The sequence below is a fragment of the Dermacentor albipictus genome, chromosome 1, assembly GCF_038994185.2.
Source record: "Dermacentor albipictus isolate Rhodes 1998 colony chromosome 1, USDA_Dalb.pri_finalv2, whole genome shotgun sequence".
NCBI classification, from domain to species: Eukaryota; Metazoa; Arthropoda; class Arachnida; order Ixodida; family Ixodidae; genus Dermacentor; species Dermacentor albipictus.
This window is the reverse complement of record NC_091821.1, coordinates 3,160,471-3,187,448: the sequence shown is the minus strand read 5'-3', so window position 1 is coordinate 3,187,448 and position 26,978 is coordinate 3,160,471. Positions and strand designations below refer to the sequence as shown.

The 26,978-nt window shown below is 46.6% G+C and overlaps 1 protein-coding gene across 5 annotated transcripts in view; it reads right to left on the bottom strand.

Annotated features, from left to right (window-relative positions):
* Positions 1-26,978, bottom strand: part of LOC139054626 (acetylcholinesterase-1-like) — a 1,099,423-nt gene that overhangs the window by 94,862 nt on the left and 977,583 nt on the right. For all 5 annotated transcript variants that reach the window (XM_070531932.1, XM_070531935.1, XM_070531939.1 and 2 more), the window contains one exon: positions 14,658-14,849. In XM_070531932.1, coding sequence (XP_070388033.1) covers positions 14,658-14,849 — 192 coding nt within the window. The remainder of the gene's footprint in view (positions 1-14,657; positions 14,850-26,978) is intronic.

Genomic DNA, 26,978 nt, shown 5'->3' with positions numbered 1-26,978 from the left:
TGAGACTGTTTGATACTGTCAGCATCCTACATGCGAGTTCTATTTTGATTGCTCTACATATAAAAAATAATCTCACCGAGGATGCGCATAATGCATGAAGAATTGTAAGCTCCACTGAGGTTATTTGACTTAGTGGGGCATCGGCTGTATGTTGTTAATGTATTTATACAGTTAAAACCTAACTAGCTGATGCACAGCCATATTTTAGGAAAATGAAAAATGCATAGCATAACGTAAACAGCTGGCCAGTACCTCTATATTCTTTGAAATTAAATCGAGATTATCAAGTGACTTACCTTAGCAGTGAGTTCAGTGACTTCTCGTGGTGTGAAAAGAGTGATGTAGTTAGTGGCTTGTGTTTGTCTTTCTTAATTAGTAGCTGCTTCAACATGCACATGACAATGAAATGAAGGCCCACTTGGCGGAAGACAGGGCCGCACAAAAAGTGAGGAAACAATCATTGCCATTTTTTTTATTTGAATAACAAACCACCGAAGTTCCTTAGGATTAATTTTGTGAATGACGCACAAGGTGTTCTGCGTAAAACTAACAGATTGTCGGACTTCTCTATATATTCACAATTCGGGTAGCCAGATGAATTATACCCCTATTAACACTGTGAAAGCACAATAATTTGAAGTCAGGAGGCCACAGGGGCTCAGCCTCCGTGCCAATGTAAATTGTTCCAGAATTGTTCACCATTGTACAGACTTTCTTTCAGCACTGTGTGTGTGCAGCAATATCATTTGGCAAATCAAAGCTGTGGCTTTTCACTACACTGAAAGCAACTTTGCGTGTGGGTTAGATAATATAAGGCTCCTACATACGGGTCAATTTAGTATTAACAGCTTTGTTTACAAGTTGTTCACTGTAACGCCTGGGCTATTGTACGGTGCCACTGGACAATGCTGTATTCCTGCATGCACGCTTGCAAAGTTTGGCTATGTTCAAACATCCCTTTACATCGCGCTTAAATTAGGTTGGTGTATATATGCTGTCAGAATCTGCTTATAAGCATAACTGCCGACCGTTAAAAAAAGCGTTTAAAATGTTAGAGTGGATGCTCAGGTTTCCAGGTGTGACATTTTACATCTATAGCGAGAGGCCACATAGAAGGACAGGAAGAATACAACACAAATGCTCTTGTTGCGACCTCGCAGTAAAAATTCAAGTAGTTTCCTTTGCATTTAGCTATAAACATGTGAATCAATCCGACCACGGCGGCGGTCAGACCTGTCACGCAGCAGAGGGTGCTAAGAATTCCTGCGTCCAAACAGGCCGCCATTGGAATCTGAACCTGCCAACATTTAACGCTAGAACGTTATCTATTGAGGTGAGTGCAGCAGTGCTATTGGAGGAATTAGAGGGAAGTAAATGAGATATGATATGGCTCAGTGAACTTAGGAGCACGAAAGGAGCATATACACTGCGAAAGAACGGGCACGTCCTGTGCTACCTGGGATTAGCGGAGAGGCAAAAACTAAGAGTCGGATTCCTGATTAATAAGGACATAGCTGGTAACATACAGGATTTCTATAGTGTTAACGAGAGCGTTGCAGGTTTTGTTGTGAAACTAAATAAGAGGTACATATTAAAGGTCGTACCGGTCTAGGCCTCTACATCCAGTCATGATGAAGAAGAAGTCGAAAGCTTCTATGACGACATGGAATCAGCGATGTGTAAAGTGAAAACAAAATACACTATACTGATGGGCGACTTCACTGCCTGGGTTGGCAGGAAGCAGGCTGGAGACAAGAGAATGAGGGAATATGGCATAGGTTCAAGGAATATAAGGGGAGAGTCATTAGTAGAGGTTGTAGAACGGAATAATATGCGGATAATGAATTTCTTCTTCAGCAAGCGGGATAGTCGAAAGTGTACGTGGACGAACCCGAATAGCGAGACTAGAAATTAAATAGTCTTTACACTCTGCAATAACCCTGGCATCATGCAAGATGTGGACGTGCTCGGCTAGGTGCGCGGCAGTGACCATAGGACTGTAAGAACCCGAATTAGCTTAGACTTGAGGAGGGAACAGAAGGAACTGGTACATAAGAAGCCGATCAATGAGTTAGCGGTAAGAGGGAACATAGAGGAATTCCAAATCAAGCTACAGAACAAGTATTCTGCCTTAACTCAGGAAGAGAACCTTAGTGTTGAAGCACTGAACGACAATCTTGTGGGCATCATTAAGGAGTGTACAATGGAAGTCGGTGGCAACTCCGTTAGGCAGGATACCAGTAAACTATCACAGGAGACGAAGGATCTGATCATGAAACGCCAATGTATGAAAGCCTTTAACCCTACAGCTAGAATAGAACTGGCAGAACTTTCGAAGTTAATCAACAAGCGTAAGACAGCTGACATAAGGAAGTATAATATGGATAGAATTGAACATGCTCTCAACAACGGAGGAAGCCGAAAACAGTGAAGCTGAAACTAGGAATAGGCAAGAACCAGATGCATGCGTTAAGAGACAAAGCCGGCAGTATCATTACTAATATCGATGAGATAGTTGAAGTGGCTGAGGAGCTCTATAGAGATTCACACAGTACGAGTTGTACCCACGACGATAATGGAAGAGAAAATAGACTAGAGGAATTTGCAATCCGAAAAGTAACGCCGGAAGAAGAAATCCTTGGGGGATGTGCGAAGGGGGAAGGCAGCTGGGGAGGATCAGGTAACAGCAGATTTGTTGAAGGATGGTGGGCAGATTGCTCTAGAAAACTGACCACTGGTCACACCATATACGCAATGCCTCATGACCTCGAGTGTACAGGAATCTTGGAAGAACGCTAACGTAATCTTAATTCATAAGAAAGGGGTCGCCAATGGCTTGAAAAATTATAGACCGATAAGCTTACTGTCCGTTGCCTACAAAGATCTTACTAAGGTAATCGCAAATATAACCAAGAACACCTTAGACTTCTGTCAACCAACGGACCAGGTAAGATTCCGTGAAGGCTACTCAACAATAGACCACATTCACACTATTAATCAGGTGATAGAGAAATGTGCGGAATATAACCAACCATTATATATAGCTTTCATTGATTACGAGAAAGCGTTTGATTCAATGGGAACCTCAGCAGTGATGGAGGCATTACGGAATCAGGGTGTAGACGAGCCGTATGTAAAAATACTGGAAGATATCTATAGCGGCTCCACAGCCAACGTAGTCCTCCATAAAAAAAGCAACAAAATCCCAATAAAGAAAGGCAACAGGCAGGGAGATACCATCTCTACAATTCTATTCACACCGTGTTTACAGGAGGTATTCTGAGACCTGGATAGGGTAGAATTTTAGATAAGAGTTAATGGAAAATACCTTATTGCTATAAGCTGATGTCATTGCCTTGCTTAGTAACTCAGGGGACCAACTGCAATGCACGCTCACTGACCTGGAGAGGCAAAGCAGAAGGGTGGGTCTAAAAATTATTTTGCACAAAACTAAAGTAATGTTTAACAGGTTCGGAAGAGAACAGCAGTTTACGATAGGTAGCAAGGCACTGCATGTGGTAAGGGAATACATCTACTAAGGGCAAGTAGTGACCGCATATCCGGATCATGAGACTGAAATACTCAGAAGAATAAGAATGGGTTGGGGTGCGTTTGGCAGGCATTCTCTGATCATGAACAACAGCTTACCTTTATCCCCTCAAGAGCAAAATATATAACACCTGTGTCTTACTAGTATTCACGTAGGGGGCAGAAACCTGGAGGCTTACGAAAAGGGCTCTACTTAAATTCAGGACGACGCAACGAGCTACGGAGAGAATGATGGGTGTTACGTTAAGGGAGGGGGGGCGATGAGAAGAGAGCAAATTGGGTGAGGGAACAAACTCGAGGTAATGACACCTTAGTTGAAATCAAGAAAAAGGAATGGGCATGGGCATGAAAAGTTATGAGGAGGGAAGATAACCGATGGTCATGAAGGGTTACGGACTGGATTTCACGGGAAGGGAGGCGTAGCAGAGGCGGCAGAAAGTTACGTGGGCGGATGAGATTAAGAAGTTTGCAGGGACAACATGGCCCCAATTAGCACATGACCGTGGTAGTTGGAGAAGTATGGGAGAGGCCTTTTCCCTGCAATGGGCCTAACCAGGCTGATGATGATATGTTTATGATGACGTGAACCAATCTGTAAATTCAAAGCTGTATTAAGTAAACTGAGACACCATGAAAATCAGCATAACACTAAGGTGTACTCATATATTTGTCACCTAAGCTCTTTGTGGTGCAGGTCAATTGTATACATGCGCAATTTGTAGCGGAAAATAGAATTCAGTTCACGCTTAGAGCTGTGAATGTTTAATGGAAAAGATTCTTAATATGTCAGACATACATATGGTACCTTGTCCAATGCTTTCCACACAAACAGCTATGTTTGGACCATCTTGAGTAGCACATTCATAATAGACTACTACATATAAGAATTTATTTTGCACCTCTCCTTTGATATTCTACCCTCCAACCCAGAACTAGAGACTGGAAATTTTCTTTATGACAATATTAAAAAGGCAAACATGTTTTTAGCATCACAGGTCTCCATCTTCCACACATGGCGCGTATTGCATGTCCTGAATGTGCATTTATTGCCGGTGGTAAATTTTCTAAGGGGAAAATAGTTTGTTCAACGTAGTTCTCTGCTCTACTTGTATATACCCTCTTCAGTACTGGTATCTGTGCTGTGCCTTCATTAGCGAAGTAAAAGTTGTGAAAGCTGTTGATTTAAAAAATAGGAAGCCTACACAATATAAACAAGAAACTTACATGCAAGCAAACATGACAAACCAGCTGAAATAGGGGCAATATTCTACTTGTTTTCACTTGTGATAGCACAAGTTTTCCCACTTTTGCCGTCTGATGGTTGTGACTTATATGCTCGCGAAAGTTTGGGTCATTCACATTTCAAGGGATCAGTAACCTATATGTTGCATATGTGCACATCTTCCTCTACTTATATCAATGACTTAAATACCTGGCGCCGGCTCAGCTGTGTGATTATTGGTGTAACTGAAGTGATCTATCACACATAGTTTCCGCACACTGCCTGATTGGCGAAAAGCATGCAAGAATTGGCCTTGTGAGCTATTCGTTCAGTGGTGGCTTTCCAGTAAACTGGCCGTTAAAGAGGCAGATTCCACTTCATCGAAACGTCCAAGTAAAAATGAACCTAGAACTCACTACTCAAATTAGAATCACCATACTTGACTGAGGAACAACGCGTGACAGAACGATGAGCAGTGTAGTTCATCTCACTAGTATACAAAGAAATGCAGCTGAATTCAGTATTTCACTCCTGATATACTAAACACAAACATTTATATGCGTTGCTTAGATGGCATAATCAACAAGATCCCTCTAATAAGCGATGGCAAAAGCAAAATTAAAAGCTGCTGCCTCACGTACTGCATTGGGCTGAAATATGCATTTTCACCTGCAGTGGATACAGTCCATAAGTTGGTTTACATAGAGGTACGAAATGTTGTAACTGCATCATGTGATGAAACTGAAATAAAGTCAGCTGAATACCATTCAAGATATTTCAATGGGGTATAGTTGGTGCAACATGCCTTGATATTAGGAGCTGTGCTGTATTATTGACACACACATGAACGTGAATGCAAGGTACGCATACATTTGTGTTTACGTGTTACTGTGTGCATATAATGAAATCACAACTTATAGAACAAGACATAAAGACAAATAACATTTTCGTACCAGTCCAATTCATATTAGCTAGGCAGTGATTTTTTTCTCACATGCTGCAACTCAACTCCGTGCACAAGTTAAGCTGATGTTGCTAATCTAAGCTAGACATGGGTGCCATTTCCAGAATATAATAAAATAAAGAAGTGACCTCGTGTATGGGCCTAAAATTTATGGCTTGACATTTTCTTATCGGTCTGGGTAGTAAAACGCAGCACATTGACGAAACAGTGTGGCCAACATAATATAGGGAGCAGACACTGCCAGCAGAGTCACTTGAAAATTTTAGAGCAGTTCGTCCTCATTGGCTGGCTTCGATCACGTAACTAATGCTGACACAAACTGGGAAACTTTCTCTTTAGTATGAACTCATGACAGCCAATAGGCACGTTTTATATTGTGATAGCAGCTGACTTCTGACAGGTAAGGCACTGGTGGCCATGAACATTGTAAAGAATGACAAGAGGCGAGTCACCTTTTTGCATAGTCTGGCAGCGCAGCTGAAAACGGTCCAGTTAGTGAGTGGACCCATGGCCTGTGCAAAATAAGGACCAGTGAGATAGCCAGTTATAGCGTCCACCACACTACACCTACGAATGACAGGTAGCGGTAAGCTTACAGAGCGATGAAAGTGGACCAGAAAACATTTAATTGACATAGTTTGCAAGCCCAAGTCAATTTAATGCACATTATTTTCTTAAGACTGTTGGCAGGATGAAAACGAGGATACAAAATTAGGCCCTTATCAGGCACATATTGCTGGTACTTGTGCTATTGTTCACATTAAACTGAAGGCTGGGGTCTATAACGTAAAACTATTCCAATAGCTTTTTATTCCAGTCTCCTGACGTCAAATTTGCGTAACCGCCGATGCAAGCATCTGGCGGTTACCCGCAAGGTTACTACATACTGTTAGATATGGCGCCGTTTCCTGAGGCTACTTCAAGTTCCCCAGACCACATCGAATCGCAGCACAGCTAATTGAGGAATGCAGAAGCAGGAAAGCACATTCCAGAGGAGCACCAGACAAGTGCAAACAAGTTTGCGGCCCCCAGGTCGTGCGCCGCCGGGATTAGAAGGGGGCGTCGGACAATAGAGCCCAATCGTCCCCCTTCGCCTTTGAAGAAGGCATTTGCCACCACAGCAGAGCCGAGCCACCGGCAGCAGGTGGGCCCTTGTGCATTGGAGCATGAGCGCCCCGCCCCCTCCTTCTCCACCTTAGAAGTGTATTGCAATTCTGCGAGGCAAGAGCGCAGGGGGATCAAGTGATCAACAGAGGAGGACCAGGCGCCGACTCTCTTCGCCGGGTATGACACCATCGCACGGGCGCCTACCATTGGCTGAAAGTGGCGTCATCGGAGCGGACTCTCCCATTGGTCAAACATGACGTGACTTCCAGTGCTCGAAGGATTTATAAGAAGCATTCCAGAGAGACCAGAGCTATTCCCTGATTCCCTGATTCATCTCTCTCGAACTTCTTGCCGCGGGCCGCAGCGTCCGAGTTGCTGCCGGCTCGTAATGACTCTACTACTGTTAAATGACCCGCCGTGGTTGCTCAGTGGCTATGGTGTTGGGCTGCTGAGCACGAGGTCGCGGGATCGAATCCCGGCCACGGCGGCCGCATTTCGATGGGGGCGAAATGCGAAAACACCCGTGTGCTTAGATTTAGGTGCACGTTAAAGAACCCCAGGTGGTCGAAATTTCCGGAGTCCTCCACTACGGCGTGCCTCATAATCAGAAAGTGGTTTTGGCACGTAAAACCCCAAATATTATTATTACTGTTAAATGACGTCTCACCTCCGTGTACATAATGTAAAATAAATACTCCCAAGTTTTGGGTTTTCATCCCGAAGTCCCGTCCCCCAACCCCTACATCTGGTTGGCAGCGGTCAGATCGCCTCTGAATGCATCAGCTGGTGGCAGCGCTACGAATGAACCTTCGTCGAGAGAGATCCTAAGGAACCGGGAAGAGCGAAGAAGAGAGAGCCTTCGTCGAAAGAGGTCCGAAGAAACTGGGAGTAGCGAAGAAGGAGCGAGCCTTCGACCCAGGGAGTCCGGAGGAACCGGGAACAGCGGACAAATGAGCCGGATGGCAGAGTGCTGCAACCGTAAGTGAGCGCGCGGTTTTTTTCCTTATGATTCGCCAGACTCAAATGTTGTGTGTTCATTTTGATAGTTCTGGAAATCGGGAGTTTGATGCATTGTGTGTTTGCACAAATTAATTAAGGAAAACAGTTTTTTAACCACCTGTCGGGGCAGCTGCCATGGATCTTAGAAGGTTGACGAGGTTAGACTTGTTGTTGGTGTGAGACGATTTGGGAGTTGAGGTGGACGAACGGATGAAAACGCCAGCTATCATAAAGGCGAATAATGATAGTGGCAATGATGATAAAACCATTGAGCTTGCTTGGGAGGTGATACAGGAGCCACGGGAGCGTGAGCGTCGTGTACGTGTGCGAGAGCGTCGCGAACTTAAGAGTAAGAGTAAGCATGAAGAACGCGAGAATGAACGGAAGCAGGAGCTTCAAGAACTTACTCTTAGGTGTGAGCGTAACGAACGTGAGAATGAACGCAAACGTGAGTATCAGGAACATAAGCTTGAGCGTGAGCAAAAGTATGAGAGAGAGAAGGCAGCACTGATCAAAGAGATGCAATATTGTGATCAGTTATTGGCACAGAGACAACGGCTGTCTGAGAATTCTGTAGGTAGTACAGAGCGAAAGCATGAGGAAGCTTCAGCAGATTTTCGCCAGAAGCCGACGAAAAGAGTAGTGCCTTTGAGATTGGCTGCAGATTCATCGGAAAAGGGAAAACGCTAGCTGCTAACGATGCCTTAGTGGCAACAGAAGCCGATAAAGGCCGCAAGGAGAGCGACGAGGTGCTGTGCCAACAGATGACTGTAGAGACAGCTAGGCCAGCTGCGAACAAATTGGCACAGTTACCGAGCGTGTGCGTCGCTGGTAATGTTAGCGAGGTTGCTAGCGAAGAAAAGGGTACTGTTGACGCGACAGACGCGGGCACCCATGTCAGGTCAGATCTGCGTGCAGAAGTGAAGTGCGAACTGAGCGATGCAGTTGAGAGTAGTTCTCGGGATGGTGAGCTCCGTAGTCCACGAGAGAACAACTGCATTGTTCAGTGCCGCAGGCAGTGTATGTCCACTGCATGAACCAGCACCTACTAACTGCATGAACTCTCTGCATGAAAAAAGTTCATGCAGTGGTTCATGCAGTTCATACAATGATAAATGCACGAAAAAATGGCGATAAGACCAGTGAGGGATTTTTACTCTCTTTTAGAATGGATCTATGTTTTCCTGAATGGATCTGCAATTCACTCTCTTTACGTCGATGTGCAGAAAAGGTTGTTTTTATAGAGGTGCAGCGTCTCAGCGTTGCACGAGAGGCCTGCCAGATAGCAGCTTCCAGAGCGGGAATGAAACGCTCTCCTGCTATCCGTGTATGTCTCGCCGAAGTCATCGTTACAAACAGCAGGCGGGCAACGGAAGTTAGGGGTTACCTTGAACAAGTGAACTTCTCGTTTCTTTTCTATTTAAGACTATTTATCAAGCTACACAGCAGCCTTAGGGTTCTTTCAGACCTTTTGCAATGTAGAGACTGCAATATTGGGTCAGGGATGCCTCGCGGCACGCACAGTCATTGAGGAGTTCTCCGAAATTAGAAATTCACGGAGCGCATTTGACACTGTCAAAACACAAACCTGCAGTATTTGTGAGGAGAACGCGGTGTACTAAAGAGAAAACCAAATAATGACGTGCCTTGCGCGTCATTTAGAACAGTATAGTTTGAGCGAAGGATCGCCCGTTGAAGAAGAATTTCCAGATTCAAAGGAATGATTGAAAGTTTTTCTACCCGTTTTGAACCAGCTGATTGCGTAGGTGACCAGGCGGTTCACGAATAATTATGATGTACTCTGCGGAGTCAGCACCAGCCACCCCCGGAGTGAGAATTTTATGGACATCTCCTTACTCGAGCCTTTCACCGAGCACTATGCATGCAACATCAAAAGCGTTGAAGTTGAGTGCAAGCTGGTAGCGAAACTTCGTCAGCGCATCGAAGCCAAAAGGAAGTGCAAGATAGAGACTGCTGCAATTGGTGACTGTCTTGAGCAAATATAAACTAGGCTTCCACGAACTGTGCAAGCTAAGTGTTATCGCCGTGACGATACCGGCATTGTCATCATCTTGCAAGCGTACGTTTTCATGCCTTCGGAGATTGAAGACTTATCTTCGCAGCAAGATGAATAACCATCTGAGTGACCCAGCTGTGCTTGCGATCGAGCGATCTCTTGCCAAAAAGATAGATCGTGAACGTGTTGTCGATGTGTTTGATGCTGCGCACAGTAATCGACGTATGCGTTTGCACTAGTATGTCGGTCTAATCGCAGCCTCTCGTATCTCTGTGGAATTTTTGTGGAAAAATTGTGCGGCAAGGGCGTAGGACTGATAGCTATATCAGTGTCAGAACACCCCCTTGACCATCGAATAAATACCGGCTGTGTTTTCTCTTGTACTGTCAAAGCGAAGGCGATGGCAGCTGTGGTTGTGACGAAACATCCCTCCTTTCTCCTAAGCATCATGTTGAAAGACACTCCATATAAGGTGCTGTCCGAGGCCACGTCGGTGGCCTAGCTTATGTAGTGAACAGTGAATAGTCGGAGAGCTGTTATTTGCGTTTGTGAAACATGCTGTACAGCATGACCAAATATGACACTGGCTGAAATGACTGTTGCGTGCTCTATTTTTGCAGTTCTCTCCTCTCTTTTACTTGTTTTCCTATTCTTTTCCCATATCCTTGTTTCTTATTTATGTTCCCATTTCGAAAGTTTACAATCAACAATCGGCGCCACAGGGTGTGTTTTTTTTTCTTGTAATCTAGCGCTTCTTTGCCGAAGTTGGAATTTATGTGCACATTGCTTAGAGGCATTAGTTCTCTTTCCCTTTGAGAAATATACTCTTTTGGAGCAATATTGCAGTCTAGTTAGTTGATGTTAAATTGTTGCTGCTTAGTGTCAGTTTCTTTATTTGATGCAGTTTTTTATGTATATGCTTTACCATGCTATAAATAAATTTTCATTGTTTTGCAGTAGCACTGCTGTGTATATATGCTAAATATTAATTTCTGTTTTATTGCGATGCCGGAATACCTTATGCGCAATGGTGCGTTCAGAAGGCATTATGCCCAGTTAAATATAGTCAAAACAAAACGCATGACTGGGGTTTGGGTGCCCTTCCAGTCAATAAATCCTGGTGCCCCCCCCCCCCGTAAGCGGGCAGGATTTCTTCAACGACACAGTCAAACAGGAGCAATCAAAAGCATTTTTGACAACATTATAGTGCCCTGAGTGAAAATCAAGAACTGTGTTAACAGACCGGGAAGGATACATCCAGCAAGTGTGCGGTCCCCCAAACCGGATACCCAGGCCCAAAAATTGCAATACTCCATTTTCCGGCAATTCACACGTGAAATTGACTGCCAATACCTTCTCATTGAAAAGCCTAAGTACATCGCTTGCCGCTGTGAGACACCCACTTGCGTCCACCAGTACAAGGAAATCATCGACATACCTAAATGTTTTTACCGCTACACCCTCCAAAACGGGCTCAAACAGGCGATCCACCCTGCTCAAAAATGTCACTAAGAATCGATGCCACTCTTAAAACCTATACAAACACCTAATTTGTGTGTGTTAACGGCACCCCTCCGTTCAATAGCAGTGGATGATAAGTAGCCCACCAATAGCTCCAAAAGAAGCACCCACTGAGATGCCACTACTTTTAACAAACTTTTGGTGATCGTTGTCATCCTGAATACAGTCGCTTACGCACGTCATAAACCTTCGTGTAGTGAGAAGTAGAACAATTCTTCAATGCCAATGCTGAACCCCCACATAGGTCGGGCATTTCTGTTGCAAGGAACTGCACCAAATCACCAGACTTCTTAACATAAAAAGGATGCTCAATATACAAGTCCAAAAGGTGCTTCTGGAGAAATCCCTAGACTAAGCCCTGCCACGTCCCACGGTCAGACATAATGAGGCCGAAGAGCTCACCCATGTTGTGCCTCTTCACAGTGAAGAGCATCCAAAGCACAGAGTTCTCTGCCTTCCCCACAGCCGCGTACGACTTGTCAAACTTCACCTCCTACAACAAGGTGATACCACTCTGCACGTCACCAGGGCGTTCCCTCACAACCTCAAGGTTTCGTTTTGCAGCCAGCCCTGCTTTTTCCGAGAAGATACTGTCCCGGCTTGTCACCCGTTCGCCATCGGCACGAAGTTGTCGAAGGGGTGTACAAGCCGGTTGGTCATTCCGTACTCTAGCGAACATTGTGAAGAGGTCAGAGTCAGAAGAAAGGAAAAAAACTTATTGACTGAAAGCGATACAAAAATAAAAAAGGACACACGAACATTAACACACACGTATTAACATATATCAACGACCGCGACAAGAGAAATACGAGCAATTAACAGTGGACAATAAGCAAACACTACACAAGAATACACTTCACTTTTGTCCATTAAACAGAGTTCGAAAGAGAACAAATTATGGCATAGGTATGATTGGGCAGCTGCAGCAAGTGCATAAAGCGTGGAGTCGACGGCAGACCTTTCCTGAAGAACGCTGGCGAGCCGAACTCGTTGTGCAGGATGCGATTGCTGGGCTGGCTTTCCCGGCAGTCTAGATCTGACCACTTCCCATTGACCAGGTTGAGCTAACTTAAGGGGAACTACCACGAACTTCGTTGCACATGTTGGTTGGTCGTCTCTTACGTTCACTAGTCACTCAGAGCTCAGGCTCTGCTAGTAGGCGCTGGTTATACTGGACGACACTAGCCTCTCGACGCCTCTCAGATCATAGGTTCTGCTTCTATACTGCTTAGCATGGTCTAAAACCTGCGTTTAAATAATTTCTACTTTCCTTTTTCCCTGTGTTGGAGAACGGCAGATGTTGGTGACGATCCAATCAAGTTCACCCAATTGTGTTTCGGCTACTGCGAAGACCTTGGCCGCGCTCCTTTTGATTAGGGGCAAGGAAACGGGCGTATCCCCCAAACTGTTAGAGTTGGCGCACTTGCATTGCACCACCTAGCCACGCGCAGACGCACACACAGACACACACACACACTCTAGAGTCCGTGGAGGGCCTCTGTTTTCTGTTCACAAACAGAGAAGAAACAACGGCAGCCCGCCATACGGCGCCAAACCCGCTGACACTCATACACTGTTAGCAATTCGCCGACACGAGATTGCACATAAACACCGCACATTTCGTGGTATTCGCACCCCTGCCGTCTTTGCAAGCTTCTAAATGCACGCGTGGGGCAGAGAATACACAGGGGTTCCTACAAAAAGCTGTCGGGGCGTCAAGGTCGCGCCAACAGCAAAAGATAATAATAATAATAATCTGTAAACCTGCCTTCGACTTTCTTTCGGCCGCTAGCCCGAATGACAGGCAGTACCTATCTTTCTCGCCGGTTCCTATTCCCAAGACGTTTTGGCGCCCATTGATCGGTACTTCGCTTACTCGAATAATGCCGTACCATGACAGATACCTTCAGGGACAACCATAAAGTTATCTTCCTTGTCAGCCTTTAGAAGCCTGAGACTGTTCGCGAGGAAGTAATCCAACAGGTGACGCAGGTTCGCCTTCAGACCTCAGACCACTGCAAGCAGTGACGGCGGCCACCCCCACCCCTCACACACACGCATATCTTGCTATTTCCACTTCCGGGACCCTGTCAGCCACAGAACCTGCCACGTCCGAAGACTCGGCAGGCTTCAACCATCTGGAAAACATCTTTTTTCGTGGGGGGGATGCCTTACAGCAGAGAAAGAAAATCGAGAGAAAAAAAAAAGAATGCACCCACACGGGACACATGTCTGCAGCGAGAGTACATGCATGAAAATAATTTTCAGTGAGCGCCTACTAATTTAGATTGAATTATTCGCTCATTCACAGTGGATATAGGACTCAGGGAAAGCGTACCGCTATGCTACCCAAGAGTTATTTTTATTGCCGGCGCCTACATGTCGTGTTTAGGCAAAACGATTTAACGATCTTAAGAGCACCGGCAACTCCAATGTTCACTGAAGTACCATGCGCGATGGCGCGTTGCAGCGCATGTATACGATATAAAAGCACCGTCCAACATAAATATTGAGTGCCGTAGCGACATTTGCGTCGCGCACTATAGTACATGCAGGCTATCACTGTAACCTACGCGCTGTGACACCCACACGCTCTATGGCTGTAGTGTGCGCGCACACGGACCCCCAATCTAAACTCTAAATTCCCCAAGCTTTTCACACTACTTTACGTCAAACGCTCGACAAGCAACCCGTTCGGGTTCTCTTCACACTATCAGAAGAAACCGATTCTCACCTCGAAAAACGAAGCCTTCCCGATCAAAATGCCTGGAGCAGCAAACATTGTTATCGTCACATCTTTGCCGAAGAGCCTATTCGCAATCTACGTGGCTCTGCGGCATCGATCTATTCTTGCAGGAGGAAATTTGTGAAACGAAACAGACTTCTCTGTGCACTTGGCTGACGAACACTGCGGAACGCTGCAACATTGCTTGGCCGTGCGCAGTTTTTTAGCTGGCGGCTCTATTGTTCTACCGCCGCACGCGGTTTCTGTACATGGGCGGATCATCTGGTTGGACCTGCCTACTGAGCTTCCTGCACTTGCTGCTCGGTAAAATATGAATTTCTGCAGTCGCAAATACTGACCTTGATTATCGCAGCTTGACTAGACCGACTTAGAGTAGCGCCCAAATGTTCATCTGTCCTCTCGTATACTTCAACCTCACAGTACAAACTGACACGGGAAGGGCACAACTAAGGCCGGAGTAAAACCAGTAGCTCTACCGCGTTCATTTGCGAGACTTGTTGCGTGAATAGCGAGTCTGCGGGCACACGCGCACCTGGACACGGTGGCCAAGCTTCCGGTGGGCAAATTCGAAGACGTACACGGAGGCGGTTGATGACTGGGCAAGCGCCTCGACAAAGTACTGCATGGGGCACTCGACGAGCACACTGCCCACAAAGTCCCTCCAGGCACTCAGTGACGGCAAGCCCGATCGGTCGACACTGGCCTGTACGTCCTCCAGGAGCCTCTGCGCAATCGTCCCTACACTCAATGAGCCTCATTTAAGAATATTCGCACACATTTCTGTAAACGTGACTGTATCGTGGCTAGCTAGCGCAGAATCTTGGTGACTGTGAGGTGACGAATGTGCTCGTTTATTCTCTGTTAGGCACAAAAGAACAAAAAAATACTTGTTTTAGTTATGTTGTAGCGTGAAACAATGAGGAACTATTAGACCATTTAAACAAATGTGAGACAATTGCTTTATGGATATTAGCTTAAAAAGCTTCTGTTACATGTTCGACCATCACCCAAAATTATGACGCCACAATACGAAAATGACGGGCTTGTTTGCGCTAATTTTATATTAAACATAGATCAGGAATGCGAAAAGCTCTGGTGCAACTACCTTATAATATATGATGGTGTTGCAATTTTAATACAATACTGCTACTGTTATCACAAGTGCAGCTGAAACTTCAAAATGCGTTTGATCTTTTATGAACAGGAATGCTTGTCTTTACAGGACTTTTATTATATGTCAACACCTTGGAACGTAAGCATACAACCAGCACAAGAGCAAAGGAGTAGGCAATATATGCCATTCTTGTGCAACTTCTTAGTACACGCTGTAATTGTGGCATTTAGCATATTTATTTATTCAAACAACCACGTAGCTGCTGAACGTTCAGTTATTGAATTCCCGGCCTCTGATTGATGTGGAAATGCCGTGTTCTAGAATTTCTGATCACGCTACTTTTCACTCGGCCCTCTTTCCTACCCCAAATGTAGGCCACTCACATGCATTCAAGCACGTATTTTGAGGTATGAGAAAACACGGCAGACAGTCTCTATCGCAGTCACGCCAGCCAGTCTTCTACAGCGCTTGAAGTAAAGGACCATCTTTTGATTGGAGCCAACACAGCTCAATGTTCTCAGCAATCTAATATAAAAATGACGCTATTGCCATATGAAAATGGCAGCTGAGGTTTTAAATGCCGCAATCACGATATGATTATGAGGCACACCATAGTGGGGGACTCCGGAAAAGTTTTGAGGAGCTGGGGTTCTTAACGTGCGCCGAATGCACTGTCATTTTCGGATTTCGCCCCCATCTAAATGCAGCCGCTGTGGCCCGGAACTGATCCCGCGCCCTCAGGAAACGCAGCGCATCGCGAAAATCACTACACCATCACGGCGGATATATTGTAAGAAGGACCGTTGATTACACTAGATAGCTTCTACAAATAACAAACATCAGTTCAGCATCCGCATTGAGAGCCCCCTGGGTAAAACTTGTACACTGAAATATGTGCCACAAGGTAAGTAGCTAAACGCTTGATTAGTGAAGTTTTGTTAATTATTTATTATGGATTTCAAGTTTTCGTAAGTAATGTCCACCTCTTCAAGTAGACCACCCAGGATCTAGAATTGTGCTACCTGCCACAGCCATTTTTTTTAAAAACTTTGAATATGTCCGCTGAAACACGCGGTATATATATGGACCGTCTCATATGCGTACATACCCAAACACATTAATTGTCAAGTATGGTTCGCACTTGCAGTTGAAAGATATAGGCGGTATGAAATTTTAACATTTTGACAACATGCCACAACTGGCCAAGTCAATATGTATGGAGTGTTGGTCAAATGACGTTCTTTAATTACCAGTACACGTTAAATGCACGCGCTCGTCTACCTCGCTACAGTACACACACACACACACACACACACACACACATATATATATATATAAAGATATATAGATATATATATATATATATAATATATATATATATATATATATATATATATATTTATATATATATATATATTGTAACGACGTGGAATCGACGAGTACGCGTAGCAGCACCGCCAAGAAACGCACTTTATCAGTCGTCCAAGGGAAAAACAACGTCTTCTTCGTTTTCCCCGCTTCACCTAAAAACCCGCGCTACTTCAGCGTCGTCCCCACAGGCGCATACCCGTTGCATTATGGTTCTGCCAAATATAGTTGTGTCATTTGCTCCCCCTTTAGAAAAGATCATCGTCCCGATGATAGAGGCTTGGAAAGCAGCGGTTAAGAACTGCGCAGTCTTGTCAGTCCTCATAGTACGGCTTCATACGAAACACGTGAACGACTTCGGGTAAATGCCGTCGGCGCTTTGAACAATGCGAGCTGTCTGGAACGACTTCGTAGTTCACGTCACTGATGCGTCGGAGAACTATGTAGGGCCCGAAGTATTTGCGTAGGAGCTTTTCAGAGAGCCCACGCTGTCGAATAGGTGTCCAGACCCACACTTTGTCGCCGATGTTGCATATTACGACTTTGTGCCGAAGATTGTAGCATCTGGCGTCACAGTCCTGTTGTTCGCGGATTCGCAGACGCGCAAGCTGCTTAGCAGCCTCTGCTCGGTGTGTTATCTCTTCAGCACCCGTCTCGTTGTCGTCAAATTCATGAGGGAGCATTGCGTCAAATGTTGTTGTAACCTCACGGCCGCATACGAGACTGAAGGGCGTCTTGTGAGTAGTCGCTTGACGAGCCGTATTGTACGCGAATGTGACATAAGGTAATACCTCGTCTCAGTTCCTATGCTCTACATCTACGTACATTCTTATCGTATCAGCCAATGTCCTATTGAGTCGTTCTGTCAGTCCGTTTGTTTGAGGGTGATACGCTGTTGTCTTCCGGTGGGTGGTAGCAATTAGACATAGAACGATATCTATAAACTGGGCCATGAACGCCGTACCTCTGTCCGTGACGACTACTGCGGGAGCGCCATACCTTAAAGCGATGGATTCCAGAAAAAATCGTGCCGCTTCATCTGCCGTTGCCCGTTGCAGAGTCTTGTCTCGGCATATCTAGTGAGATAATCCGTGGTGACGATTATCCACCTATTACCCGTAGTAGACGTTGGGAAGGGGCCCAGAAAGTCCATGCCTACTTGTGCAAATGGTGTGGCCGGTACGTCAACAGGGTGCAGTAAGCCGGCTGGTTTCACGGATGGCGGCTTACGACGTTGGCAATCCAGACATGTCTGAACGTAACGTTTAACGACCGCAGTAAGTCTCGGCCAGTAGTAATTCTGCCGAATCCGTGCCAATGTGTGAGTGTAGCCCAAGTGCCCAGCAGTCGGCTCGTTGTGGTAGGCGTGTAAGATTTCACGTCGAAGCGGTGATGGAACAACAAGCAAGTAGTTGCTGCCGCTAGGCGAGAAGTTCTTCTTGTAGAGGACGTTGCGACGCAAGCAGTATGATGCCACCCCTCTTGCAAAGAGCCTCGGCACGCTGTTGGTTCGTCCTTCGAGGTAATCAATAAGCGGCAGCAATTCAATGTCATCCCGTTGCTGGCGTGAAAGATCGGCAGTATCCACGAGTCCCAGAAAAATCGTGTCGTCATCGTCATGTGCTGCCGGCTCAACAGGAGACGGAGAAAGGCAGTCGGCGTCTGCGTGCCGTTTTCCCGACTTGTATGTAACAACAAAGTCGAACTCTTGGAGTCGAAGACTCCAGCGTGCGAGCCGGCCGGAAGGATCTTTCAAATAATGAACCAGCAGAGGGAACGGTGATCACTAACGACGGCGAAAGACCGACCATACAAATACGGATGAAATTTCAGAGCTGCCCATACCATTGCGAGGCATTCTTTTTCAGTGGTGGAGTAGTTAGCTTCGGCTCGGGATAGTGTCCTACTGGCGTGAGCAATCACTTTTTCGCTGTTGCCCTGCCATTGTACTAGCACCATCCCTAGACCTACATTACTAGCATCTGTATGCAATATCGTCGGGGCTTCCTCATCGAAGTGTGCTAATACGCGAGGCGATTGCATGCGTTGCCTGAGCTCGTGGAATGCCCGCTGCTGGTCTTCGCCCCAAGTAAAAGGCATATCTTATCGGGTGAGCTGTTTTAACGGCCATGCGATACGCAAGAAATTTGCAATAAATTGCCGGTAATATGCACATAGTCCCAGAAAACGTCGCACGGCTTTTTTGTCTGATGGAATCGGAAAATCAGTGACGGCGGCAATTTTATCGGGATCAGGTCGGACTCCTTGGCTATTGACGACGTGACCGAGGAACTGGAGCTCATGAAAACCAAAATGGCACTTCTCAGGCTTTAAAGTGAGACCGGCAGAGAGTGTCGCTTCAAAAACAGTTTTCAGCCTTCGTAATCGCTCGCGGAACGTTGCGGAAAAGACAATCACGTCATACAAGTACACCAGGCATGTTTGCCATTTGAGTCCGGAGAGCACAGCGTCCATTAGACGCTGAAATGTTGCTGGCGCCGAACACGAGCCGAAAGGAAGTACCAGAAATTCAGAAAGTCTGTCAGACGTCACAAAGGCTGTTTTCTCACGGTCTCACTCATCCACTTCGATCTGCCAATAACCGCTTTTCAAGTCCATTGAGGAAAAGTAGCACGCCTTTCGCAACCTATCCAAGGAATCATCAATACGTGGCAGTGGATAAACGTCCTTCTTTGTCCCCTGATTGAGCTTCCGATAGTCGACGCAGAAGCGCAGGCTACCGTCCTTCTTCTTGTGTGACGATGTGTCGGCGCTCCTTACTAAAATTCGTCAGCAAGAGTTCGGCGCTCCTTCTTCTTGTGTGACGATGTGTCGGTGCTCCTTACTAAAATTCGTCAGCAAGAGTTCGGCGTTTCCGTCGATTGCATTGATAAGTGCTCTGGCAAATGGAGACACCGCAATTCAGTGCTAGCGCATTGATGTGTTCAGCTACTCCAGTCCCATTTTGCAGGCTGTCACAGCGCACCTGTACGAGAGAGCAACTCCGCGGCAAAAGTATGACGTCGTCCGCGGCAATACGTAAGCGAGGTTGTTGTGGCTTCTCATGGGTGATATTATCCGAACTCGTGGCAAATGTGACGCTTCTGTCACGGATGTTAATCACGGCGCCGTACTCCCGTAGGAAATCCATGCCCAATATAAGTTCTTTACAACACTCAGTAAGGATGACGAAGGTGACGACGAAGGTTGAACCGGCGATTAAGAGTCGGGCCGTGCATTTCCCGACTGGTGTCATCAACTGACTTCCGGCGGTTCTTATGTTCGGCCCGTGCCATGGTGCCTCCACCTTCCTCAGTTTGTCAGCGACCTGTAAGCTTAGGATTGAAAAATGGGAGCCAGTGTCAAGCAGAGCGGCTATTTCGTGGCCGTCAATGCATACGATGAGCTCGGCGCTGACGATGTCAGTTACGTCTTTCGTACTTCTATCCGTCGTATTCGTCGTTGTACTGGGCGTCTTTTTCGTCATTGTAGTCTTCACGTCGTCGTTCGTCGATAACGGGGGATGTGGAGCAGTTCGAGTATTGGCAACCTCACCCCATGAGGTCGCTGCGGCTAGTTTCCCCGTCGAGGGCTAGGCGATCTGCCCCTAGTGACTTCGGCAAAACTGCGACGAGTCGGCGAATTGTAGCGCGCCGGAGATGGAGAAGGAGAACGTGGTCGGGGCATTGTCGTATTTTGTGGCTGACTGCTCACAGGAGCGTCATTGTAAGCGCGTCGACCGTCGTACGGAGAATAATCATAGTTGGCAGGGAAGCTTGGGTGTTGAGCGGTGAGATAGTTGTTCCATTTGTGGCACATTCTATAGACGTGTCCAGCTTCACCACAATGGTAGCACACTGGTCGACGGTCGACGGTGCGCCACAAATCGGTATTCCGACGCCGATAGTTCAGCGATAACTCTCCATGGAGCCAAGGGGTGGCGTGCGCATGTCGAAAATACGGCGTTGTTTGTGCTGGCATGATCGGCGGGGTCGGTAGAGTCGACAAGGGTGACGATGTCGGCTCTGTTTGTGGCGTAGGTGGTGTTGTAGTTATGGGTGTCAACGGCGTTGAAGTTGCGTTGAGTGGACGGCGAACAGCCTCCGCATAAGTGAGGCGCCGTGGAACGTTCCCACAGTCTGGCGCTGAAAAGCTTGCCGGACTTCCTCCCGGACTACATCAGCAACAAAAGATAACGCTGGCGTTGGTTCCGTAGGCGCAACCACAAAGCCGAGCTGCCGAAGCTCTTCTCGCACCACCTCTCGGACAACTTCACGCAGAAACATGTCGTTACACGCAGCCAGTACGGAAGTGTTCGCCGCCGAATTGCTCATGTCATGTTGGCGGTATCGTTGCTGCAGGGCCCATTCAATGGCTGTAGCCTCTTTAGTGAGCTGGGCCACTGTTGTCGGTGGATTTCTCACGAGGCCAGCCAACAGTTGCTCCTTCACTCCTCGCAAGAGATATCGCAGCTTTCTTTCCTCTGGCATGTCTGGGTCTGCCCTACGGAAAAGACGGGCCATGTCTTCCGAGAACATAGTAACAGTCTCATTGGGCTTTTGAACGCGAATTTCAAGGAGACGCTGCGCGTTTTCCCTCCTGTGGATGCTTGAAAAGGTATCCAGCAGCTGTGCGCGAAAGTCATCCCACGTGGCAAAGCTCCTCTCCCGGTTTACGTACCACGTACGAGCATTGTCCTTCAAATAGAAATACACAATCGAGAGTTTGTCCGCCGAGCTGGTCTTATGGTTATACTGGGCGATGCGCTCGAACTGGTCGAGCCAATCTTGGACGTCTTCAAAGGCATCACCATGAAAGCTCCCCAGGACCATAGGATTCTGTAGTGTTACTTGCGATGGAGCTGCGGTGGCGATGTCATTTGTAGGAGGCAAACGACTTCTCGAAGTTTCTTGCAAGGGACTGGACTCGGGCGCAAAGCCTAGCAGGCGACGACTGAACCGGTGGACCGGTGTTTCGATGCGCGGTGGTGATTCCGGGCTCAATCTTCGGCTCCGCGAAGGGGTTCCAAGCATGAAGAATACCCAGCACCTCCACCAGTGTAATGACGTGGGATCGATGAGTATGCGTAGCAGCACCGCCAAGAAATGCACTTTATCAGTCGTCCAAAGGAAAAACAACGTCTTCTTCGTTTGCCCCGCTTCACCTAAAAACCCGCGCTACTTCAGCGTCGTTGCATTATGGTTCTATCACGTATAGTTGTGTCAATATACATATATATATATATATATATATATATATATATATATATATATATATATATATATATATATATATATATATATATATACTGTCACGTGAAGTGACCGTCTCAAGAACACAGTAGCAATACTGTGACCGACAAAACTAGCTTTTATTGGGCGGACCAGTACCCACAAATACAGGCTACACTTAAAGCACCACGATAGCGGCGAACACAGTCGGCGAGCGTGGAAAATCTGATCAGCGGGTCAAGCGCGTCGGCTCTTGTAGATCAGTCGTCGAATGTTCCCGAGTAACCGCTGTTAACCGCGTGTCTTCCACAATGTTCTACACTATTCGTGTCGCGCATACATGCAATCAGATTACAAAAGTTGCGGGGAAAGACAGTGGATGGAACCATCGATAACATTCCAGAAATTTCTTTTACATGCAGGGCGTTCTACGCTGTGCGATAACATTTGTTTGGTGGTGAGAAGTGGTCGCCCGATAAAGGTAAAGAAGTACACGTGTCATTACCCCTCTTAACAAGAATCATCCCGATGCTACAAATATAACAGAGCGAAACACAAAAGCGCATTTATTAAACAAAAGTGACAAAACAACGAAAAGAAACAAAGTCCAAGGGTCAGTTACGCGATGTCCCAAAGTTGAATAACGTTGGTAGTACGGCTTGAGTCGCAGAACGTGGACTATTCAGGTCGTGAGCGGCGCCGCTGTGATAGCGAAATGCCGCCTGGCACGACCTCATAGTCCAGTGCGCCAATACGTCGGATCATCTTGTACGGACCGAAAAAGCGACGCAAAAGCTTCTCGCTCCGTCCTCGTCGGCGTATAGGTGCCCAAACCCAAACAAGGTCACCGGGCTGGTACTCGACGAAGCGTCATCGGAGGTTGTAGTGCCGGCTGTCGGTTCGCTGCTGGTTTTAGATCCGTAGGCTGGCGAGCTGTCAGGCTTTTTCGGCGCACTTGAGATAGGTAGCGACGTCAACATTCTCTTCGTCAGTGATGTGCGGCAGCATAGCCTAGAGTGTCGTCGTCAGCTTCCTGCCGTAAACCAGCTTAAACGGCGTGATCGTGTTGTTTCTTGCACCGCGGTGTTGTAAGCGAATGGTACGTACGGCAGGACGGCATCCCAGGTCTTGTGCTCGACGTCGACGTACATTGCTAGCATGTCGGCGAGGGTCTTGTTCAAGCGCTCCGTGAGACCATTCGTCTGCGGGTGGTAGGCAGTTGTCCTCCTGTGCCTTATCTGACAGTACTGCTGAATGGCTTGGGTGGGCTCCGCTGTAAAGGCCGTTCCTCTGTCGTAGATGAGGACCTCTGGGGCGCCATGTCGTAGCACGATGTTCTCGGTGAAGAATTTCGCAACTTTGGCGGCGCTACCTTTCGGCAGAACTTTAGTTTCAGCGAAGCGGGTGAGGTAGTCCTTCGCCACGACGATCCACCTATTTCCCGATCTTGACATCGGAAACGGTCCCAACAAATCCATTCCGATCTGCTGAAATGGTCGGCAAGGAGGTTCGATTGGCTGTAGTTGTCATACTGGCCTTGTTTCAGGTGTAGTGCTTCGCTGACAGTCTCAGCAAGTCTTCACATAACGGGCGAGGTCGGCGGTCATACGTGGCCAGTAATACCTTTCCTGTATCCTCGATAGCCTTCGGGAGAATCTGAAGTTCCGAGCCGTCAGATGGTCATCTAAGGCGTGAAATACTTCCGGACGCAGCGCTGACGGAACAACAAGAAGGTATTAGTGCGGTATGCTGAGAAGCTCTTCATCACGAGCAGATTGTTTTGTAGCGTGAACAAAACCAATCCGCGCCTACATGCCGTAGGGACAACGCCAGTCCATATACTCGACGAGGTGTTTTAGCTCCGGGTGTGCTCGTTGCTGCTTAGTGAAGTCTTCTTCGCTTATTATTCCGAGGAAGGCGTCGTCATCCTCATCGTCTTCCGGCGGGGGATTGATGGGGGCGCGTGATAGGCAGTCGGCGTCTGAGTGCTTGCGTTCGGACTTGTATATGGTGACGTCATATTCTTCCAGTCTGAGGCTCCACCTCGCCAGCCATCCTGAAGGGTCCTTTAAGTTAGCTAGCCAACACAACGCGTGATGGTCGCTGACGACTTTGAATGGCCTGCCATATAGGTAAGGGCGGAATTTTGCTGTAGGCCAAATGATGGCGAGGCATTCCCTTTCAGTCGTAGAACAATTGCCTTCTGCTTTTGACAGCGACCGGCTAGCATAAAATATCACCCGTTCATGTCCGTCTTTCTTCTGGACTAGGACGGCACCGAGGCCTAGGCTACTGGCGTCAGTGTGGATTTCGGTATCGGCGTCTTCGTCGAAATGTGCAAGTACCGGCGTTGACTGCATGCGTCGTATTAGTTCTTGAAATGCGTCGGCCTGCGACGTTTGCCACTTGAACTCGACATCAGGGGTGCTATGCAGGATGCGCCGAGTTTGGCGAAACTCGGGATCTTCACGAGCTCTAGCGACACCCCAAGATGGAAGCATGAATGGTACCGAGACACAGTCTATCTTTCGACAAGCCTCCAGTTTCATTGGTTTATCTAGATTCACTCTGGCTGGCTATCATTCCTTGGGCGTTGCCTTCTGGGCGGTCGACAAACTGGGGCTCACGTGATCATACCATCGGTGCATGGTCGTGCCTTCTTTCACTTGTTTGTCGTTCCACCGAGTGCATTACATGCAGAAGCAAGTTGTAAAACAAATGCATTTAGTTCAATATTATTAGTTACTTTAACGTGGTTTCGAAGCATTTTGAAGCGTACGAGATGTGCACGGAATGCGTCTCAGACTAATTTGTAATTTACTACGCTTCGCATCATACCACGAGGGAACGCTGTAGTGGCGGCATCACATCCATTCACCGGACAAGCATGGCGGCCAAGCATCAGAGAGGCCCAGTGTAAACAAACCCGTACAACGAGCTTGCAGTGCGCGACGTAGTGATCAGGCTCGACGATGGCCACTATTTCTTGGATAGTTCTGTTCCTCCGTGGGCAATCTTCCCGTGCACCCGGTAAGACTGCCAATAGCTTCGGTGATTTTACAGATCGCAACGCGCACCTACTGTTCACGGCGAAGTGCTGAAGAAACAACTTGTCTGGTGCTGCTTCTGCGAGTGCGCCGAGTTCCTCCACTCTGCGTGACTGCGAGCGTCACGAATATTACATATTGTGGGCAAAAGATAGACATCCTATATAGCTGCGATGTGAGAAGGAGGTGGTACCGACGATGGATCTCGCTACCAACACAGTGAAGGAGACATCGACAAACTGCAGATAAGTATATTTCTACTGTTTCATATTTAGCATAATAAGAGTGCACGGATTAAGTCATTTTCGTAGTAACGAACTGAATGTCCAGCAGTTTAAAGAAGGTAGTGAGAACCAATGAGTGTTCGTGCTTCTACATGCAAGTGGGCCCGCGAAAATATGGAAAAGATGAAGGTAACCTTCACTAACTTGGTGAGATAACAGAAATTCATGAGTGACATTAAGCCACATTAAGCCAGCAAAATTTATGGAAGAGTATCTTTATCCAAGTGAAATATCAATAACAAGTACTGATATAAAGCAGGAAACTTAGACAAAAATTTCATGGGTTGAACAGCACATGGAAGGCATTGCCGAATCGTGATCGCCACGTTACCGATATCCTTGAAGAAAGTCTAGAATCATTGCATTCCACGGGTATGCGATATGGGACATAAACCTGGAGGTTAACAAAGAAACTTGAGATGTCAAGGACTGTGCAGAAAGCGAAGTAACAAAAATTGTTGGAGATAGCATTAAGGCAGGAAGACAGTGGCGTAGTAAACCGTGGCAACTGATATGCTAGTTGAGATTAAGAAAAAAGAAAGGAATCGGCAGGCAGAGCATGCACATATTCGATCACTTGTTGCCAATTCATATCAGGTGATTACATAAGCATGACAGAATGGATGTCAAGGAGAGAGAACTACAGCCGAGGATGGTAAAAAGTTGCGTATTGGGACAAAAGTATGATGTTTGTAGGCACAGGATGCAATCAGCTCATATAAGACGGGATTGTAGGGTGAGGCATTTGTTTGGAGCGAACAAAAACAGGTTTGTGGTGCAGACAGTAGAGACTCGTGAAGGTGCGGAGCCACCTTAGCTGCTGGCACACTAATCAACATGACAATTGGCTCTGAAAAAGAAAACCCCAGTTATGAAAAATAAAGCAACGTTGTCCCTACGCATTGTTTTATTATGCATACTACACTAGAGGTTTCCACAGTTAAGGGCACTTAGTACTAATAGTGCAACAAGCATTTTTCTTTGTAAATATTGGATTGTATGCGGCTGATTCATTCCAATACACTTTTTTGCAGCAAAACATTCTGCTGCTGGAGACACTCAACCGCCTGGTGGCAGTATGCGAGCGCCAGGCACATGCTCTTGAGAGTGTGGCAGAGGTCCAGAGGGCTGCTCTGCAACAGTAGTATTGGTGCCCTCACTGCTCTCCTGTCGAGCCCACAGAAGGCACCTTATAAAGGAGCTTTCAGTTTAATATTTTGTTTATTATTCAAGAACATGAATAAAATTATTTCAGTAACCATTGTGTTGTGCATATTAGGAGACTTGTAACATGCACTTGGTGTCCCTTCAAAACAGGCAAAAACGTAAGACAACCTGTGCCACTCTTGGACCATGTAAATAAAAAATACACTAATGCAGCATACACGTCAGCGTGCTGTTTGTTCGTTCTATGTGCAAGAATGCAGTGCGTGTTGATCAGCCACAAGATGAACGGTGTGTGTAATTCACAATGAAGACAGGAAACAGCAGGAGCTTAATAATGCTATCACCTATAGACTGTGCATATGACTGCAACACTCCCCCATTCAAATGTGTCATTACATGCATGTTCGATACCACATATTCTTTAACATTGTCTTCTAATTGCATGTACCATATTTCACACATCTTAAGCCCTTGCATAGCACACTTCTGATGTATCCATTTCATAGGCCAAATAATTGTACACTTTGTCCTTTTGTGTTGTATGAAAAGCACCATTCTTTACAGTCGGATAAAACTTCAGAAGACAGGAGAGGCCCCACCCAGATGACCAAAGCGCAGCAGCCGATAGCCTACACATCTAAA